Source organism: Aegilops tauschii, chromosome 3 (genome assembly GCF_002575655.3).
Source record: "Aegilops tauschii subsp. strangulata cultivar AL8/78 chromosome 3, Aet v6.0, whole genome shotgun sequence".
NCBI classification, from domain to species: domain Eukaryota; kingdom Viridiplantae; phylum Streptophyta; class Magnoliopsida; order Poales; family Poaceae; genus Aegilops; species Aegilops tauschii.
Window position 1 is genome coordinate 400126918 of NC_053037.3, and position 21306 is coordinate 400148223.

The 21306-nt window shown below is 42.3% G+C and overlaps 1 protein-coding gene across 6 annotated transcripts; it reads left to right on the forward strand.

The window, feature by feature from the left end:
* Positions 1–10359: 10359 nt before the first annotated feature.
* On the forward strand, positions 10360–14185 carry LOC109734733 (putative ABC1 protein At2g40090). 6 transcript variants are annotated; one of them, XM_073510686.1, is made up of 8 exons: positions 10360–11032; positions 11154–11239; positions 12271–12347; positions 12512–12640; positions 12743–12830; positions 12977–13150; positions 13380–13458; positions 13817–14185. In XM_073510686.1, exons 1-4 carry the CDS (start codon positions 10910–10912, stop codon positions 12514–12516), a joined length of 291 nt encoding a protein of 96 aa, XP_073366787.1. In that variant the 5' UTR covers positions 10360–10909; the 3' UTR covers positions 12517–12640; positions 12743–12830; positions 12977–13150; positions 13380–13458; positions 13817–14185. The 6 variants fall into 6 exon arrangements, 5 of the variants coding, with proteins under 5 accessions (XP_073366787.1, XP_073366788.1, XP_040260122.1 ...); XM_073510687.1 differs by having other exon boundaries at positions 12998–13150; XR_012205175.1 differs by lacking the exons at positions 10360–11032; positions 11154–11239 and adding exons at positions 11690–11978; positions 12060–12115.
* The last annotated feature ends 7121 nt before the right edge of the window (positions 14186–21306 follow it).

A 21306-nucleotide genomic window follows, 5' to 3' on the forward strand; every position in this document is an offset into this window, starting at 1 on the left:
TTATGTACATGTCACTGAGTTTCAGAAACGAGGCCTCCCTCATGAGCATATACTTCTGATCATGAAAGCTAAAAGTAAGTTAAGGACCCCGGATGACTATGATCGGGTGATATCGGCAGAAATACCCGACAAAAATAAATATCCTGTTCTCCATGATCTGGTGGTCAAACACATGTTGCATGGTCCATGTGGCGCGCTCAAGAAAAGTTGCTCTTGCATGATAGATGGACAATGTCGGTTTCATTACCCGCGAGATTTCTGTGATGCTACATTACAAGGGAAAGACTCATATCCCATCTATAGAAGGAGGGATGATGGGGTGAGAGTTAGGATCAGAGGAGCAGATTTGGACAATAGATGGGTGGTCCCTTACAACCCATTTCTGCTGATGACATACAACTGTCACATTAATGTCGAAGCATGCTCGAGCATCAAGGCAGTGAAGTACTTATTCAAATACATCTACAAAGGGCATGATAAGGCATCATTTGCGTTCGAGCAGGATATTATCAATGACGGGGGAATCATTGATGAAATTCGACAATATAGGGATGCACGCTATATATCTCCTCCCGAAGCTATCTACAGGATTTTTGGCTTTAAAATGTTTGGTGTCAGCCCAGCTGTGTTGCAGCTCCAGCTTCATTTGCCAAACATGCATACAATCGCATTTCAGGCTTATGAAAATCTGGAAGATGTTGTCGCTCGACCATCTTCTTCCAAATCCATGCTTACCGAGTACTTTGGGATGAACCAAAAGTATCCAGAGGCACGAAAATTGTTGTACAGAGAGTTCCCAGAACATTATAGGTGGATAGCCAGTAATAAGAAGTGGCAACCGAGAAAAAAATAAGAGATCACAGATTGGAAGATTGGTGCATGCACACCCCTGCTGAAGGAGAGAGGTACTACTTGCGGGTGCTCCTAAACCATGTCCGAGGTGCCACTTCATTTGATGATTTAAAAACAGTAAATGGCAAGGCATGCGGGTCCTTCAGAGAGGCGTGTGAGCAATTAGGCCTCATTGAGCACGACAGGACACTTGATGATTGCATGATGGAGGCTGGGACATTTCAAATGCCTACTGCTCTTAGACGGTTGTTTGCGACTATATTGGCATTCTGTGAGGCAACACAAATCCGTCAGTTATGGGACAAACATCTAGCATCCATGTCTGAAGATTATCGCCGTACTCAATCGAATGAGGCAGCACTTGAGCAAATGGTCCTTAGGGATATCAGGGATCTGCTGCAATCCATGGGAAAGGATATTAAACTCTATGGACTTCCGGATCTGGTTGACGCAGATGGTTCTTCTAACTTTGACAATACAGAGGTAACAGAGGAGAGACAGGTCAAAGTGGACCAAGAACATCTAGATCTATTCAGCTGTTTGAACAATGAGCAACTAGCTGGTTTCAATGACATAATGGATCATGTGACAAACCAAAAAAGCCAGATATTCTTTGTTGACGGTCTAGGAGGCACTGGGAAGACGTACCTGTACAAGGCGTTGCTTGCAAAGGTCCGTTCGGGTCTAATAGCGATCGCAACTGCTACATCAGGTATCGCAGCGTCGATAATGCCTGGAGGCCGGACTGCACACTCCAGGTTCAAAATTCCAATCAAGCTCATTGACAACAACATGTGTAGCTTCACAAAGCAGAGTGGTACGGCAAAGTTGCTTAAACATGCGTCCTTGATAATTTGGGATGAAGTTGCTATGACAAAGCGTCAAGCAGTTGAGACACTTGATAGATCGCTGCAGGATATAATGGAATGTTCTTTACCATTTGGTGGAAAGGTTGTCGTCTTTGGTGGCGATTTCAGGCAGGTCCTCCCCGTTGTGACCCGAGGGACAAGAGCACAGATCACTGATGCTACACTGTTGAGATCCTATCTGTGGCAGAAGATCCGCAAGATACGCCTCACACGCAATATGCGGGCACAGACAGACCCTTGGTTCTCGGAATACCTCCTACGGATCGGCAATGGGACGGAAGAAACAATTGGCGACGACTATGTGCATCTCCCTGAAGACATTGTGATTGCTTATACCGACGATGATGAACCTATTAACAAGCTTATCGAAGATGTCTTCCCATCCCTGCACACCAATGCTAGGTCGAGAGAGTACATGAGCACACGTGCAATTCTCTCGACCAAAAATGAGCATGTAGATGACCTGAATGACAAGATGCTCTCCAGGTTTCCGGGCGAAGAAAAGGTGTACCATAGCTTTGACTATATCGAGGATGACTTCCACAATAATTACACAATTGACTTCCTAAACTCGATCACACCAAATGGGTTGCCCCCGCATGTCTTGAGAGTAAAAATCAACTGCCCGGTCATTTTGCTACGGAACCTCGACCCTCATAATGGGCTATGTAATGGAACACGGCTTATGATCAGGGCCTTCCAGGATAATGCAATCGATGCAGAGATTGTTGGTGGCCAGCATGCTGGAAAGAGGGTGTTCATACCTAGGATCCCTATGTCGCCCTTGGAGGACACCTCACTTCCCTTCAAGCTTAAGAGAAAACAGTTCCCCATCCGCCTGAGTTTTGCGATGATCATTAACAAGGCACAGGGTCAAACCATCCCAAATGTCGGTATTTACCTTCCAGAACCTGTTTTCTCACATGGCCAACTATATGTTGCATTGTCAAGGGGTGTCTCAAGAAAGACGACACGGATTTTAGCCAAGCCTAACAAGGAGGTTGATAAATCTGGGAGAAGCACCAAAAACATTGTCTACAGAGATGTTTTAGAGGGGTGAGGTACGTGCAATAGTTCGTGTTTTCTTTGCACCTTCGATTTTGTACCTATATAACTAACTCTGAATATAACACTTTTCTCTTGTTTTATTTGCAGGTTCCATAACAGCGCACTACATAATAGGCATGAAACACAAATGATGTCGATGTGACCTCCGACTCTTTATGTTAGAGTCGTTTATTAGTGTGATTTATTTGTAAAAATCGTTGACATATTAACTGTCCCGAAATGAAAAAGTATAGACTTTAAATGTGTCACACTTGTTATTCCGTTCATGTTCTGATTACTTATAGCATTCATTTGGGAACGTAGAAATTTCAATTTATTCTGTAAATTCCAGAACATAAGATTGCTATACCAGCAAAATGTAAGCTGCTGGGATCATTGACAGAAATAATGAAATATTGCAATCTTATGATGGCTGTTTTTCTCTGAAGTGCATATGTGATTGTTCGACCTCAGTCTCAAATATAACTGGTTGAATTGCCAAGCGCACGTGAACTAACTAAATTGAAACGATCCATCTAACATATAAATGGAAGAAAGAAGTGTCAACTTCAGTCTTGACTGGACGTGGTCATCATGGAGTACTAAGTATTCTCAGTCCCTAACACTAACAACCGTCGATAATAATGTGTAAACACAACACTGAAGACAGCATAAGCAACAATGAACAAAAAGAGATAAAGGGCCAAGAAAGCAATCAATTTTTCTGAACACACGTGAGCAGCAATAATAATAAAACATAAGTACGGAACTCACCTTGATGGTTTCTTCATAACATGGAAACCTATGATGTCACCAGTCCCAATAGCTTTGGGCTGTAGTACAATATTTGCAAGGTTGCATGGTTTGATCTCAGGAATAGTGGATTATGCCGTTTTATCAAGCTCAGTCTTGAAACAATCGAAAGCACTTCCTTGGCCCCTCCTGTCAAACACGGCCATTGAGGGCACATAATTAACTAACTGCCAAGACAAAGGATACAAGAATTATATTTCTGTAGAGAATGATGAACTTTATGTACATAATAAAAAGGTATAAGAGAAAGCACACAAAAAATAGATAAACGTTCTGATGAGCCGAGCAATATTTCTGCATAAACATGTATTACGAAAATAACTCAATTAATTCTATGTGCGTAGGGTATAAAAAAAGCAAAAAAAAAACATGCGTCCTGAGATAAATCAAAGGAGTTGCCAAAAAAAGATAGATCAAAGGAAAGCGTGGGGCCTGAGATAACAATCACGATTCCCTTGCCTCCTCACGCTATGAAAGTCCTTCCCCTGATTTCCGCCTTACATATTGCCTACAGCGAACGATCTTTCAATCAGGAGCCCACAGAAGCAACGGGTTTTGCACCGTAGGGTTTCCTTCATCCTCTCTCGCGAAGGATTGCCGCAGCCTCACACCCCTCCGCCGCGCCGGCCTCCTCCACCGCAAGTCTGTCCAGCTTGCCGTACACATGTGTCCGTGGTGAACTACCATCGTCCCCCCCATGTCTGCGTCACAATCCCCGGTGGCCTCTACGGATCAATCTGATATCATCGTGGTAATAATGATATCTCTCGATAATTACATCCTATTCACGATTTCACATCTACAAGGCAACATAGTCGCTAGAGGTGATCCAACGAAGTGAATCAACATGCCTTGTGTTATCCCGCAAAGTTACAGAGATTTCATTATGTGACTTAGGAAATTCTTTGGGCAAGATCCACCTGATTACTAGAGAGAATAGTCACGCAAGTTAGTCTCGAAAAGTTTACTGAACAATTAAAAAAAGAAATAGATACTGAAATTTAGTTGGAAAGGATGTCCTGATACCACTATGTTAAGTAAACATGAGCAGATATGTGCATACAATTTTGATGTACTCCCTGCGACCCAACATATAAGATCGATTTTCAAGCTAACAAAACATAGGGGCTGAATGTGTATGACGTGATAATAATATATGCTTTGATTTTCAGGAAAACATCGACAAAGGAGCGAAGGACGAGCATACACAAAATATGCAGATTGAATGCATGATAACCAAAGATGAAGATATGAACACCGAGTCAACAAATGCAATAGAAGAACAAGGCATCATGGAAGATACAGAAAATATGCAGATTGATGAGGTGATATCCTAACACAAGCATACAAAACCGAAGCCGACAAAGGCGGTTTTTAATTTCACATGCCATTATTATTCTTCTTATTCAGGGGGGACAAAACAATATGTAATCTATAGTATCATAATATCATACCTACGATTCTTTATTCATCTTCATAATATTTGCTCTTCTATACGTACTGAAGAATATTATATTATTATGTGTTTCAGTTACTAAGCGATGAAGAACCAGTAAGTACCGGGTAATATTATATTATGTGTGTTTCAGGTACGAAGCGAGGAAGAATCAAATGGAATAGACGACGACGATGAAGTACAGAAAAAAAAGCACACATGCCACGGATTGCAAAGTGGCAAAGGCATGCTTCCGTTTCAACTATCCCAAATAATTCTAATTCTCATTATATTATAATACTACATAGGGATTATTCTTTGTAATGTTGCTCTCAGGGATTAACCGTCAAGGAAACAAGTGAAGAAATGCAGCCAGCTCAAGACAATGAATTAGCACAAACATTCGACACCGAAGGGGCAGAAACTGTAGGGGACAAACTTGCAGAATTAAATGGAATAGCCAACAAAGATGAAGTGGAGAAAAAGAAGAGCACGCGGTCCACAGATTCCGAGGTGACAGAGGCATATTTTCTTTTCCAAGTATATGTCCCAAATAGTTCTAATTCTAATTATATTAAACCATGCATACTGATTGTTCTTTGTAATCTTGCTCTCAGGAATTAACCTTGAACGAAACAAGTGAACAAATGCAGTCAGCTCGGGATGAGGAATTAGCACAAACATTTGGCACCGAAGGGGCAGACACTATAGGGGACACAATGAGAGAATCAAATGGAACAGCCGACAAAGAAGTGGAGAAAAAGCAGAGCACGCAGTCGAGTGATTCCGAAGACTCTGAAGTGACAGAGGTATCTTCTCTTTTCCAACTATGTCCCAAATAGGTCTAATTGTAAGTATATTATATCCTGCATACCCATTATTCTTTGCAATGTTGCCTCCAGGAATTAACCTTCAATGAAACAAGTGAACAAATGGATGCAACTGAGGACAGAGAATTAGAACTAACGTCTCGCATGGAAGGGGCACATACAGGGAAGCCTATCCGACTGCATAACAAACCTAAGAAGGCACAAGACTACGTGGTGGCTCCAGAAGGCACGGACAAATCCTTCTATGCCCTGCTTTTGCTACATTTATTTTCTTTGTCATTAATAAATGTTGTTACTTACATCATGATAGATTACGCCTGCACTGGCGATGATTGGTTTGTGATTGAAAATATCATGTCTGAACCAAACGATAAAAGAAATTTAGTGAGCATCGACGACTCACATCTCCAAAGAAAACAGTTAGAACGTCTATTACTCCCCGAAGAATTCCTTGGCGACGAAGTAAGTATATGTGTCTTTCAGACAAGACTGCTGTTTTAACATGAGTTTCTATTCACTCCTCTGACTAAGGTGTGCACTTCATATTGCAGATCATAGACGCATACATACATTGCATAAGTGCTAAAGAGCATCTACAGATGAGGTCAGGTGGAAGTGTGTTCTTAGAGAGTGCATGCATCTCTAAGATGATAAAGGAATTTAGCTCTATACGGGATGACACACCAAGATGGGTATTAAACAGAGCTACAACTTATTTGGAACATGATATGGTGAGTCTCAGTTCCATATAAATGTTTGTATAGATGGGACCTAAACTAACAAAAACCCTATTTTCAGATATTCATTCCAGTTAACATTGAACACTTCCATTGGTACCTAGCAGTTATAAATGCCGGGCAGCGATGCATCCAGGTGCTCGACTCGCTAGGCCCAAGAATGAGCCGCAAAGACCTCACCGCTATGGTTAGTCATTAGTCCCACCGCACCATCTTTTGATAAGACGATTTCTGTTATTGTTCGGTTGTGATGCTAATACTTTGTCATTTATTCATTCAACAGCTCAAAGGACTAGAAAATGTATTCGAATATGCATCGCTTCAAGTGGAACTAAAAACTGATAAGTGGAAAGACTTAAACATCTCATCATGGCCAAGGGAAGAGTGTATTAAGAGCAAACTGCAAAGAGACTGGTATACCTTCTATATCTGAATTAAACTTTAGTCTCAATATCTGAATTTCTATCTCTGGACCATGTGGCGGCAAGCAAGCAAATTAAATTGGTAAACAGTACAGTGACCAACTGATTCAGCACTAGAGGCCGACAGTGATAGCACCAAGCGAAATTCAGTAATTATGACCAGCAAATCATTAAACTTAGTCTGAATATCTCAATTCAATCTCTGGACCATGTGGCTGTAGGCAAGCAAATTAATTGGTAAACAGTGCAATGCCTATCTCATTGAACAGTAGGGCCTGAGAGCAACTAGATTCAGTCAAGCATGCAAGTGAATCTAGAGCAGCAGAAAAATCAGGGAACCAGACCTATGAAATCAAAACGAGAGAGAGGTAGAGGGAGGCTTTACCTTGGGTTGCTGCTGCCCCATGGCTGGGCGTCATCCCGTGAGAGAAGCCTCACTCCTCCTCTCCCTGCATCAAGTTGGTGCAGGTGCGTGGTGAGTTGGAGGCTGGCTGCATCCATTGGCGTGTTGAGGTCTCCTGCAGCCCAGCACGAACACCATCTCAGGGAAGGGAAGAAGAAGAAATCCAAGAGGAGAGGAGAAGGGGGCGGACCTGTATGTCGTCGGGGTAGCCTTCCTGTCCCGGAGCCACAGGGTAAGGTCGCCGGAGCCACGACGGAGCAGATCAAGCGCCGGCGAACGCAAATCAAGTGCCTCCTCGCCCAGCAGCACCTCCTCGCCCAGAAGCCTCACTCCTCCTCTCCCTACGGGGTGTGAGAGAACTAGGGTTGGGGGCTGCCAGAGTGGGCGTAGGTGATGGGGAGCAAGGCGGCCATGGGGAGGAAGAGGAGAGCGCACGCGGTGGATGGCCCCGGCGTCGCCAGGAGGAGTGAGGGGCGGCGCAGAGCAGATCGCCGGGCCGCCGCCTTTGGATGGGGATGTCGTGGCCACGAATGAGGGAAGAATGGGGAGGAAAGGAGAAATGAGGGGGCGGTGGGAGTTTGACTGAGCTTCGAGTGAGTGTGGCGTTGTCCGAAACAAAAATACACCGTACTGTGTTAGATCATCTAAATACACATTATATTTCATAGGGCATGTCCGGTTCACTAAGTTTGTGAAAATTTTGTTTTCATCACGGCTTGTTTCAGTCATGATCATTTGATGATTCTAAAAGTTGTTTTATACAAATATCTATAAATTTGATTAAAAATGATTGAGTTTATTTAAGTTTTATTTGTAATCATGCAGGTCATCTTGTGGTCTGTGGATGGTAAATTTGATGGAGTACTTCACTGGAGATATGTTGTCTGACATTCCTACACAGGTATTTTTTACTGTGTATCATTATATTTATTCTATGTTGTATCACTATTTAACTCTTATTACTGTTTTAATAGGAACATATGACAGATTTTAGAACAAAACTAGCTGTCATTTTAGTGGACTCAGAATTGAATGATGATAATATAAGAAATCGAGACATGGAAGAGGACGATAACAACACAGATCCCACAGAATGTATGATTCTGGATAGACCCCCTGAGAATTTCAAAATATCAAATACATCAACAGAAGTTGAGCTCATCTCGCGGTCATTTATTCTTTCACCGTCTGTCAACCCAACAAACGATGATTTAATAGATGAACTTTGCTTGTTCATCAGTATGGTTGATGATGTCGCTCTACTAGAGTAAGCCATATTTTTTATTTCATTTTCTATTCCAACAAATTACTCTGATGTCATTATAATTTACAGAATTTTGATTTTACAGGAGAGAATGGGTGAAAAGCTCTGATCCGTACCCTATTAGCTTAAATTTGAGACAAATTAAAAACATATTAAGCAATGATGAATACATGGATATTCATTGCTTTAATATGGCTGTGCGAATACTAGCGCGCCACGAAGTCCAGCTTCTCAGAGACATTCCATCTCACTATATGGATCTGAACTTTTGTGTAAGTTACTATAATCACGTACTACATTTTTTTCTCATTGCACTAATATTTTCTCATTCGTACTTTAGTCCATGTTCCATTATGCACGAGACTCAAGTCATCGTGAACATATGGAAATTGCTACATTGAAACGGTTGTTCCATAGCTGGCCTGACAGTAATGACTATCATATCTCTCAATGTGATATGGTAAGATTTTTTTTCATTTGTAACAGTGCTTTACTTGGTCTTAATTAATATTCTATGTATTTCTAAACTATTTCATCATTGCAGATTTTATTGCCTTAGTATATGTTTGGGTTATTTCTATTATTTGTCTTGGATCAAAATAGAAAAGTTGTCTCAATTTTCGATCCGATACCAATACCTACTTTCGGAAAGAATGTACTTAAAACCGTGGCCGACAATCTAAACCTTGCGCTTGAAGTTGCAAACCCTACATTCAAGGATGATATCTCTAAATGGGAATGCATAGTTCATGATGCTCCAACAAACTCACACTGGTATGATTCTTTTAAACTCATTACAATATTAGTTGATTCATTCAACGCACATTATGTGTTTATTTCATATATGCAGTGCCTTGTCTGGTTATTTGGTTTTTAATTACATGCACTCATTGTGCGATGGAAAGCTATATTTTCCCATACCCCAGGTGACTATTTACACCATGCTTATTTGTATACACATTGCACATACAACTTGTTATAACAATGTTGTATAATGCCAATGTAGGATGGTTTTCAACTGAGGAAGCAATTTTTGGTGCATATTTTAAAGTAGGAAGAGAATGAAGCTCAAAACAATATCCCATACATTGAACGAAGCATCATTGATCGCATCTATAGATGGACCTTCATTGCTTCAAAAGATGGACCTTCAAAACATGCTTAGTTGCGGTTTTTAGAATATGTTCTTGTAGCAATTATAATATAATTATTATGTGACAGTGAATTTTATGTGAAGACATGTTTATGATATGTGTGTTGGATCACAAATATGTCGCACTTTTTGAAAAAACAATTTGAGTGACATGATAACATTTAGTAGCGATCTGAATTTTCTGTAAAAATCATTTTAGTATTATATCATGTAAACATATTTTGTTTGAGACGTGCGTTGCACGTGCATGCTTACTAGTCTACTCCTAATGGAGCAGTTGGTAGTCTCGCCGGTTAATTTTCGTCCCACCTCTCCTGGTTTATTTTTGTCCTCCCTCCCACCTCCCACTTCTCATGGTTTTTTTGGTACCTCCTTGCACCTCACACTGAGTCGTCACGAACCGAAAAAACCTTGTACCGATCCCCCACGCAGTCCAGTTGCTATCCTCCCGTCGCACCCAAAAAAAGCGAACGAAAAAAATCTAAAAAAAAACCTACGAAAATTAACCAGCGAAAAAAACCCCAAACCAATCGCACGCACGTACTAGCGAGGCCTCCCCCCTCGAGCGAGAACCACTCTCACGCACGACTCTGTGCCCTCATCCGCCGCCACCGCCGCTCCATCCCTTCGCCGCCGCCCTCGTTCGCCGCCGCCGCCGCTCCATCCCTTCGCCGCCGCCCTTGTTCGCCGCCGCCGCCGCTCCATCCCTTCGCCGCCGCCCTCATTCGCCGCCACCGCCGCTCCATCCCTTCGCCGCCGCCTCTCGATCTTCTGCCTAGGGTTCCCCACCGCCGCTACCCCTACCTCGAGCGTGGGCGGCCACCGGCGAAGGATGCCCGCTCCCCCTCCTCTCCGGCCACACCGGTCTCCTCCCTAACCACAAAGTGGGCGCACGCGGTGCGGGCTCCGGCGAACGCGGTTGCGCGCGATCCAGAGGCCCGCCGGCGCCCACATCCCTCGCCTCTCTGGTCGCACGTCGCCTCCCTAACCACGAAGTGGGCGCACGCGGGGTGGGATCCGGCGAACGCGGCCGCGCACGATCCAGCGGCCCGGCGGCGCCCGCATCCCTCGCCTCTCCGATTGCATGTCTCCTCCCTTCCTACAAAGTGGGTGCACGCAGGGCGGCCACTCCGCCAACCGACTCCAGGAGCTCTGCTTTCGCAACGGCAACATCTACATCAAGCTCGGCCAGCACATCGCACAACTGGTACGGAAAGGAATTCCTAACTCTGTGAGGATACGCCTGAATTCACTTTGGATTCATCTGTGGTAAGATTGCATAATTTTGTGGCTGAGGAACAGCTGCTTGTTTGCTTGTACTACCACAGGTGTATGTGCAGACGATGAGGGCGCCGATGCTCAAGAGGTCGTCCGCGGAGTCATCAAGAAAGATAATGGAGAATTGCCACAAACTGTTAGTTCCTTCATTGCATCACGGCATTGTCTTACACCCTGCTGAAGTAACTCGGTTGTTGTATTGATTAGCAAAACCAAACAATCAGACTGAGTGTGCTTAGTTCAGTTGTTGGCCAACAGAGTATTCACCTTGAATCAGAACCTGGATTTATGCTCAGCTTGTTTTTAGCTTAGAAGAAACTCTGACATAAAATTTGGCTTTCCCCTATTCCCGGTGGTGTAGGTTTTTGCATAATTCTTCCTTGTCCCGCTTGCAAGTGCTTTTCTTGTGCAAGTCCATGTGTCCACAACACATGATGGGGAAAAAGTTGCTGTCAAGATTGTTGTTATTATATAAGAAAAGACTGCAGTTCATTCGTTCACTTATGTTAAGTTTGAACTCTTCAATTATGACAGAAGAGTTCACCAGCATGTTGTCTGTCTTTCACTTTTTTGACCCCTGTTTTGGCTTACTGGTTCAACACGATCACTTGGTGGATACTTCTGTAATAGATATCGCCACCGTGGATTTAGTAGTGAATGCTCTTCATTATATTTTCCCTAAATTTGACTACAGGTAAAACCAGTCAATGGGTGCAACTGTTCTTTGTCTATTACCTTGTTCTCTCTCTCCCTCTTTTTTAACATACCACCTCGAAAGCTTTTAGACTTATGCTAATTTTTAGAATTAGTTATGATGGAGAGAAGGACTCCGATCTGGATGCTTTGACTGATGGCGTCTTACCGAAAAATGGCAGGTGGTAGTGTGATATTGTCGTGAATTTTGCTCTCTTCTTTTAATTAGCTTTAATATGAAATATCGCCATGCTTCTATGTAGGCAAGTATGTTAACTGGGTTGATGTGGAGCTAGAGAAACCTGAGAGGACATAGGAGGTGTTATTGTGAAGTGTGCTAAATTGTGTTTTTTAGGAAGACAATCATCTTATACTAAAACGGAAAGACTAAGCTCAATTCCATGTTTCAAGCCTTGTATACAGAACGCTCTAATTCATACTGGACTGCTATTCCTGACATGGCAATGGTTTCAGGGTATTATTTGAGCTGATATGGAGGGACTACTTCAGATTTCATCCAGCAAAATATGGGAACTCCATTTTCTTACTAGGTAAATAAAATATAAAATTGTATCATTCTGAACTTTTGCCTTTCATGTATATTACCGAAAGGATGCACACATGTTTTTCTTCTTCTGTGATCTCCTGTGATCATTAATTCTGAAAGAAATCTGCTGTGATCATTAATTCTGAAAGAAATCTGAATAATTGCCAGAGTGAGGAGGAAAAAGATTGATTTATATTTTCCGCTACTTGTCAATATGATGGCCCGTTGTAAATAAATGAGTCCTGGCCATCACTTATACTTGGGAACTACTTTTCAGTGATAGCTGTATTGACTAAGGTACTATTTTTTCTTTCTTAAATATAGATTTCTTCAGTGGTGTGTGTTTTACTTTACAGTTTTGATAAGATTCCATTGCCAACACACTTGTTTTCTTGACAGGGAACTACAGCGGGCTTATGCCTACTGAACTATATTCGAAACTATCAGAGTGTATAGCAGATTAGAGCAGATTACAGCAGCCTTAAAGGTAAAATGATGTGCACATTTTTTTCCACAATACATAGGTAGTACATAGTAGTGGTTGGTGTTGGTTTAATCAATTATCAAATGTTTTGCCAATAACAAAAAATTACCTTCCTCGTAAATTTATTGTCCTTCTGTTTCATGGTCCAGCTGATTCGTTGTTTGTCAAAGCTCTTGTGGATAATCAGACATGGGGTGCATGGCAAAATTAGGACAGACTGAAGGCAGCGGATTCCGCGTTGGCCGTGCACTTTGAGGAGAAGACATTGTCTTTGTATAAGTGCCCCTACAATCATCTCTTTACAGCAGAGATAAGGCCTTCAGGTAATTTGTGATTAATTGATGACATTTCTGAAGGGAGATGATCCTCAACATTTCATAGTTATTTTTTGTACTGTTGTAATCTCAAATTTCACATTCGAACTTAACTTGTTATCAAATAATTTTGGAACAAAATTTTACTTTTACCTGCCCTCCACAGAACCAAAGGTTCACGAGGACTTTTGTTGCTCTAATGCTTCTTCGATGACCATCTCGCCGTTCTCCCTTGCAGATAGATATGGCCGCATAAATCGCACCGATGGATCCAGTCCTTCGCTAGGTCCAACCTACCCCGCACCAGCCTCAAGCACGTGAGACACTGTTACCTTGTGTTTTACTCCCTCCGTTCCAAAACCACGACGAGTAATTTGGAACGGAGGGAGTAACTGGTTACCACAATCGAATCCATTTTTGCCCAGTTAAATTAGTTAGCTCATTTTGTTGATAACTGAGTTGCATTGGTAATATATACTGAACTGTCTTTGGCATTCTGTTTTGCAATATATTCTACTCCCTCCGTCCCATAATATAAGAGTGTTTTTTACACTACACTAGTGTAAAAAACGCTCTTATATTATGGGACAGAGGGAGTAATTGTCAGGATTTTTGCTACATTTTTGGTGTGTAGATTTTAGGGACATTAATGTAGTGCTAATGCCTTCCGTGCAGGTTATTCAGTCAACGCATATTCTGTCTTTTGGCATGTGTGTGCTTGCTCTTGTGCTCATGTTGTAATCGTGACCTGTAATCAGTCCATGATCCTTGTGTGACCAGAAGTTGGGCATAACTGCATTATTACTGAGAAGATGTGAATATTAACTTAGGGATCGGAGCTGAAGCTCTAGCCGATAGCAAAGATATAAAGTCTGTGCTCTGTCTTATGTTTGCAAGTATATTGATGTAACTTCACATCTTGCCCCCGTATTGGGCAGATGCTTCAGAATGGAGTCACTCCTATGTGTATTGCCGCTGTAATCACACAACATGAATTTTACCTTTTTGTGATCAGAAATTCTGCCAAGAAACTTGTTGGATTAACTACGATTTTGTCCTATTTACTACTAGCATTTATTCTTATCTCTCAACATATTCTTGCCCCTATCTAGGATAGTCGGAAGAAGAGAGCTTCGACTGGGAAACAGCGTGTTGAAGACCACCCAAAACCTGTAAGGCCCGGATTACTCAGAAATCAAGGACTCGCTGAATTCTCTCCAGATTGATGCAATTATATGGGGAAAAGTGGATACAAGGGAGGATTGCGAGAGAAGATACCCCGTCTTCCGTACGATAGCTAGGGTTCTACCTACTTCTATGAGATAGCGAATATTCCATACATGCCCGACCAAGCCTCGGAGCCGGACTTATAACCTGATCAGTTCAACCGCGGTGACAAACTGTAGTAACGGTTAGTTTACAGTAATTGCATTAAACAGATGAAACGGCGAAGACCACATCTGAGTCGTTGATCTGCTCTGAACCGGTATCCTCGCATCTTGACCGTTCGTTATTTGAATCTTCTGTTGTTCCTTCTTCTCTTCTTCAGTAGTTGCGCAGTGCAGGTCCTGACAATGCCGCTGCCATGACAATCACCTTGTCCTCGAGGCGAAAAAGCTTGTGGCCAGGGAATGTCTTGTTGAGGAACGCTGCGTCTTCCCACGTTGCATCATCTGGAGCCAAACTCTCCCATTGGACCAAGCATTGGCCGACTGGTGTCTTGTTCCTTTGTATCACTCTGCGGTCTAACACTGCAACAGGAATTGTCTTAACATACCCTTCTGGTGTGACTAGTGGCACATGGGGCAGTGGTACAACCCGGTGACCAATGTGTTTTTTCAGTTGGCTAATGTGAAACACATGATGTATATTTGTTCCCTCTGGTAACTGTAGCTTGTAAGAAACTTCCCCAATTCGTTCCAGGATTTTGTAAGGGCCATAAAATTTTGAACTTAGCTTCAGAGATCCTCTCAAACCAAAAGCATTTTGTCTGTAGGGTTGTATTTTGAGAAATACCAAATCACCTACTTCCAACTGTCTCTCTGTTCTCTTTTGGTCAGCAAAGTGCTTGATTCTGCTTTGTGCATGCTCCAGGTTTGCTTTCAATCTTTGCATCATGTGCTCTCTTTCAGATACTGTTAGAGCTGCCTCTGGAGACAGTGGCTGTGTGACAGCAAATTCTCCAATCTGAGGTGGTTTGTATCCATAAAGTGCCAGGAATGGTGTGCATTTCAGTGAAGAATGGTAACTGGTGTTATACCATAGCTCTGCCAATGGTAGCCACTTCATCCACTTCTTGGGCTCATGAAAAACCATTCCTCTTAGATAAGCTTCTAAGCATTGATTTACCCTTTCGGTCTGTCCATCTGTTTGTGGGTGAGAAGTAGTGCTAAATCTGATCTGAACTCCAAAAGCTTGAAACAACTCCTGATATAAAGCACTGGTGAAGATTGAGTCTCTGTCAGACACAATACAGATAGGCAGGCCATGCAACTTAATCACATTATCCATGAGGGCTTCAAATACTGTCATCACTGTGTAGGGATGAGCCAATGGAATGAAATGTGAATATTTGGTTAATCTGTCCACCACCACTAGAATAACTTCCTTGCCCTGAGAATTTGGTAGAGCTGTAATGAAGTCCATTGTGATGTGTGACCAAGCCATGTCAGGAACATGTAGTGGTTGCAGTAGTCCAGGAGGGTAAATGTGTTCCACCTTGTTGAGTTGACACACAGGACATTGACTGACAAACACTTCAATATCTTTCTTCATGTTTGGCCAGTAAAAGACTTTCTTGATTCTATAATAAGTGGCTTTAATTCCTGAGTGGCCCCCTATTGCTGATGAGTGAAAAGTGTGCAACAGCTCCTGTCTGAAGTTAGTGGTTGCTCCCACATAGATTCTGTTTTTGTATTTTAACAGTCCATTGTGAGTAGTAAACTTTGGATTTTCCTCCACATCTGCAGCCACTTTCTTTAAAAGTTTGTCAGTGTCCTGATCTGCTTGGTAACTTTTCTTCACATCTTCAGTCCAAGCAGGAATCACTACAGTGATATTGTTGCACTGCATGTTTTGTACACTGTCCCTTCTGGAAAGTGCATCTGCCACTTTATTTTCTTTCCCTTTTTTATACTCAATGGTATAGTCATACTCCAGAAGTTTAAGTAGCAGTTTGTGTTGGACTCCTTTAGTTAATCTCTGAGTAGTCATGTACTTTAAAGACTGCTGGTCTGTTTTTATGATCAAAGGATGTCCCCACACATAGTGTCTCCACTTTTTCAGTGCTTCCAAAATGGACATTGCCTCCTTCTCATAGATTGACGGGGCACCAGACCTTGGTCCTAAGCTTTTACTCAAGAAAGCAAGTGGTTTGCCTTGTTGCATTAAAACTGCTCCAATACCTGTTGCACAAGCATCAGCCTCTATTGTGAAAGGCAGAGTGAAATCTGGTAGGGCCAAAACAGGGCAACTGGTCATAGTGGTTTTCAATGCTTGAAATGCTTTGCTTTGCCCAGGTCCCCACTGAAATGCATCTTTTCTCAACATATCATGTAGTGGCCTACACATTTGTCCATAATTTTTCACAAATCTTCTGTAGTACCTAGTCAGACCAAGAAATCCTCTGAGCTGTTTAATATTCTTAGGTTCTGGCCATTCCACTAATGACTGGATCTTCCCTGGGTCAATGGCTACTCCCTTGTCTGAAATTATGTGACCCAAGTAAGACACTTGATTTGTTGCAAATGTACACTTGGACAGCTTGACATAAAGTTCATGCTTTCTTATAAGTTCAAAAGTTCTCTCCAAGTGCAAATAGTGTTGTTCTAGTGATTTGCTGAACACCAGCATGTCATCAAAAAACACTAGAATGAATTTCTCCTTTTCAGGTTTATTGACTTCCTCACAGACAGTGTTCATGAGGCCCTGAAATGTTCCTGGTCCACAAGATAGTCCAAAAGGAACTACTTTAGACTCATAGTGACCCATATGAGTTCTGAATGCAGTTTTCGGAATATCCTCAACAGCCATTCTGATCTGGTGATATCCAGACCTAAGATCCAACTTAGAAAACACTTTTGCTCCATGTAATTCATCCAAGAGATCTTCAATAATTGGCATAGGGAATTTATTTTTGATGGTGATTGCATTAAGCTCCCTGTAATCCACACACAGTCTCCATCCCCCATCTTTCTTTCTGACCATGATTGCAGGTGAAGAAAAAGGGCTAAAACTTTCCTGAATTTCTCCCTTTTTAATCAACTGTTTAATAATCTCTTCCATGGCTGCTTTCTGATAATGAGGCACTCTGTAAGGTCTTAAATTTGGTGGTTTTGCTCCTTCTTGTAAGACAATCCTGTGATCACAAGCTCTTTGTGGAGGTAGTTTGTCTGACTCTGCAAAAATGTCAGCAAATTTCTGTAGCAAAGGTTGGAGGGCTGGTGGTGGTGGTATCTGTTGCTTGTTGTTGTCAGTTGCCACTTCCTGAATTTGCAAAATATATCCCATTACCCCTTTTGTGAGTAGTTTTTCCATTCTAGCTGCTGATATGATGCATTTCTTCTTAGGAATGGTGTGATCAAATAATGTGATAGGTTGTCCTTGTTTGGTCACAATCAGAATTCTCTCTACCAGGTCCAAACAAATGGGACTGTATTGATATATCCAGTCAGCACCCAATATGATATCATAAGATTGGAGATCCAGCACTTTGAAACTGCTACAGAAGGTTTGGCCTTGGATTTGAAAGTCCATCTGAGGAACTTTAGATAGGGATATGAGTTTGCCTCCTCCAGCTATTGTTACTTTCCTGGGCTGTATAGGCACTTGGTGGCAGTTACTTTTAATAGCAAATTCAGTGCTAATAAATGTATCTGAAGATCCACTGTCAAACAAGGCTGTGGCCTTTCTTCCTGCAATTTCTATGATCAAGGAGAAAGTATTAGGGCCTGGGGTTCCTTCTACTGCATTAGCAGATATGTGCATTGCTTGTGCAGGTTTCTCTACAGTAGGATCACTGCTTTTTTCCTTATCTGGAGTGTTGGGAGCTGTATGATACACTTGATCCATACCAGCACTGTCTTCTGCATTGTCACTGTCCTCATCATCATCTATCTCTTGCAAAATGTGCAATGTTTTGCCAATTTTGCATTTGTGTTGTCTTGGCCATTGTAACGCCCACGATGCGGCTATATCTCCCACGTGTCGAGGCACGACTTAGAGGCATAACCACATTGTGGTTTTGTCGCAAGAAGGGTCATCTTCACACAATCCCATGTAATGAACAAGAATGGGATAACGAGAGTTGGCTTACAATCGCCACTTCACACAATACACAATATAATTCATATATCATCCAAAATACACACATAGACCGACTACGGTCAAAATCCAAATGAAAATAAGATAACCCCAAATGATAGATCCCCGATCGTCACAACTGGGCTCCACTACTGATCATCAGGAAAAGACACATAATAACGACCACGTTCCTCATCGAACTCCCACTTGAGATCGATCCCATCATCTGCACTGGCATCGTCGGCACCTGCAACTGTTTTGGTAGAATCTGTGAGTCACGAGGCCTCAGCAATCTCACACCCGCGAGATCAAGACTATTTAAGCTTACAGGAAAGGATGGTGTAATGAGATGGAACTGCAGCATGCACTAAGCATATATGGTGGCTAACATACGCAAAAGAGAGCGGGAAGAGAAGCAACGGAACGGTCGTCAACTAGTAATGACCAAGAAGTGATCCTGAACTCCTACTTACGTCATTCATAACTCAAACCGTGTTCACTTCCCGGACTCCGCCGAGAAGAGACCATCACGGCTACACACACAGTTGATGTATTTTAATTGGGTCAAGTGACAAGTTCTCTACAACCGGACATTAACAAATTCCCATCTGCCTCATAACCGCGGGCATGGCTTTTGAAAGATATTACCCTGCAGGGGTGTCCCAACTTAGCCCATCATAAGCTCTCACGGTCAACGAAGGATAAACCTTCTCCCAGGAAGACCCGATCAGTCTCAGAATCCCGGTTTACAAGACATTTCGACAATGGTAAAACAAGATCAGCAAAGCCACCCGAATGTGCCGACAAATCCCGATAGGAGCTGCACATATCTCGTTCTCAGGGCACACCGGATTGTCCAAGCTTTCGATAGGCGAGCCCAGAGTTGCCCCTGGTGGCCACCGGCGACTGACAGGTTGGACCAATACTCAGAGGAGCACTGGCCCGGGGGTTTAAATAAAGATGACCCTCGGGCTCGCGAAAACCCGGGGGAAAAGGTTTAGGTGGCAAATGGTAAAACCAAAGTTGGGCCTTGCTGGAGGAGTTTTATTCGAGGCGAACTGTCAAGGGGGTCCCATAAATCACCCAACCGCGTAAGGAACGCAAACTCAAGGAACATCATACCGGTATGACAGAAACTAGGGGCGGCAAGAGTGGAACAAAACACCAGGCATAAGGCCGAGCCTTCCACCCTTTACCAAATATATAGATGCATTAATATAATAAGAGATATTGTGATATCCCAACATATTCATGTTCCAACATGGAACAAACTTCAACTTCACCTGCAACTAGCAACGCTATAAGAAGGGCTGAGCAAAAGCGGTAACTTAGCCAAACAACGGTTTGCTAGGAAAGGATGGTTAGAGGCTGACATGGCAATATGGGAGGCATGATATGGCAAGTTATAGGTAGCGCAGCATGGCAATAGAGCGAACAACTAGCAAAACAAAAATAGAAGTGATTTCGAGGGTATGGTCATCTTGCCTGCAAGGTTCTCAGAGTTGTCGAGAGCTTGATCCTCGTAAGCGTACTCAACAGGTTCCTCGTTCACGAACTCGTCTCCCGGCTCTACCCAAGACAAGAACACAAGCAATGGAACCACAATCAATCACGAGAAATGCACAAGCAACATGATGCAAAACATGTATGATATGCGAGATATGATATGCGATGCATATGTGGGCTCCGAAAGGAAAATGATGAACAATGCAGTAACTTGGAAAACCAATCATGCCACTGGAAAGAAGAGATGATTTCGGTTGAAATCGATATAAAGATCACCAAAAACGGATGCACGGTTTGCAAATGGCAAGCAAAACAAAAATGACACGAATCTGCGATTAACAGCCTGATAGCACTTAAAATGCAACAAGTAACAATGCTACAGCACTCCAACATAGCAACAATGCATATGGCAGTAATCTACAGGAGATGGTTGACAAAAGATGAACACTGAGCTACGGCTAGATCACAACATAACAAACTCAAACAAGCATGGCAAAAGTGCAAAAGATAACAGGTTCACAGACTTGGAGAAATCACTGGGCATGGCAGAAACAGCATCAGGTAGCAATGTTCAGAGCACGAAATCAACATGCTACAGAAACTTAACATGGCAAAACAAGGCATGGCAGTGTTCTACTAAATACATATGGCAAAAGTCCCTTACTGACCATAAGCCAAAAAAGGCCAGAAGATATGATGGCAACCATGTAAACATAGCAAGTTTCGTTAACAGATCTCAGACTTAGCAGAAAACAGAGCATGGTAGAAACAATAATATGAAGGCATCTTGGTGAGCTTCATGCACTCATCACAAAGCAATGCATGACAAAACAAGCATACCTACAGCAAGATGGCATGTTTATTAAGCTATCCATGGCAAGATAAAGTACATAGAATGTATGGAACAACTACAACAAGCTTCGCAAAATTGAATAACACGTAAACAATCTGCCAGAAATATTTTATAGCAAAAGTAGAGCAAGATTGAGTCATGCTATGGCACTCCATAATTTCAAGAAAAGGAAGAAATGGATCAATTACAACAATATCTACAAAACATCCTTACTGAACATCTCCAAAATATGCATGGATCTCTCTGTAGCATCAAGTTTACATGGCAACAAATAACAGCACACAGACTTAGAGAAATTACCGTCCCTGAAATCAGAAACATTACGGAGCCTAGTTTCCATTCTTGTGCTAGTCACCACAGAGATCACAAAAATACATGGCATACACCACTGGAAAGATGGCATGACATACAACAAAACACATGTAGAGCTCATGCCCATAAGATGCACAGAATAAATGCAACAAAAATAACAAATCACCAAGTTCTGCTAAGCAACAACAGATAA

What these genes read in the sequence shown, in the direction of transcription:
- LOC109734733 (XM_040404188.3), top strand. Translation starts at nt 10,910, where the DNA reads ATGTCTCCTCCCTTCCTACAAAGTGGGTGCACGCAGGGCGGCCACTCC. An exon ending in ATGGAGAATTGCCACAAACT is followed by an intron (nt 11,240 to 12,270) that starts GTTAGTTCCTTC and finishes CAATGGTTTCAG; the next exon opens with GGTATTATTTGAGCTGATAT. An exon ending in GAACTCCATTTTCTTACTAG is followed by an intron (nt 12,348 to 12,742) that starts GTAAATAAAATA and finishes TTTTCTTGACAG; the next exon opens with GGAACTACAGCGGGCTTATG.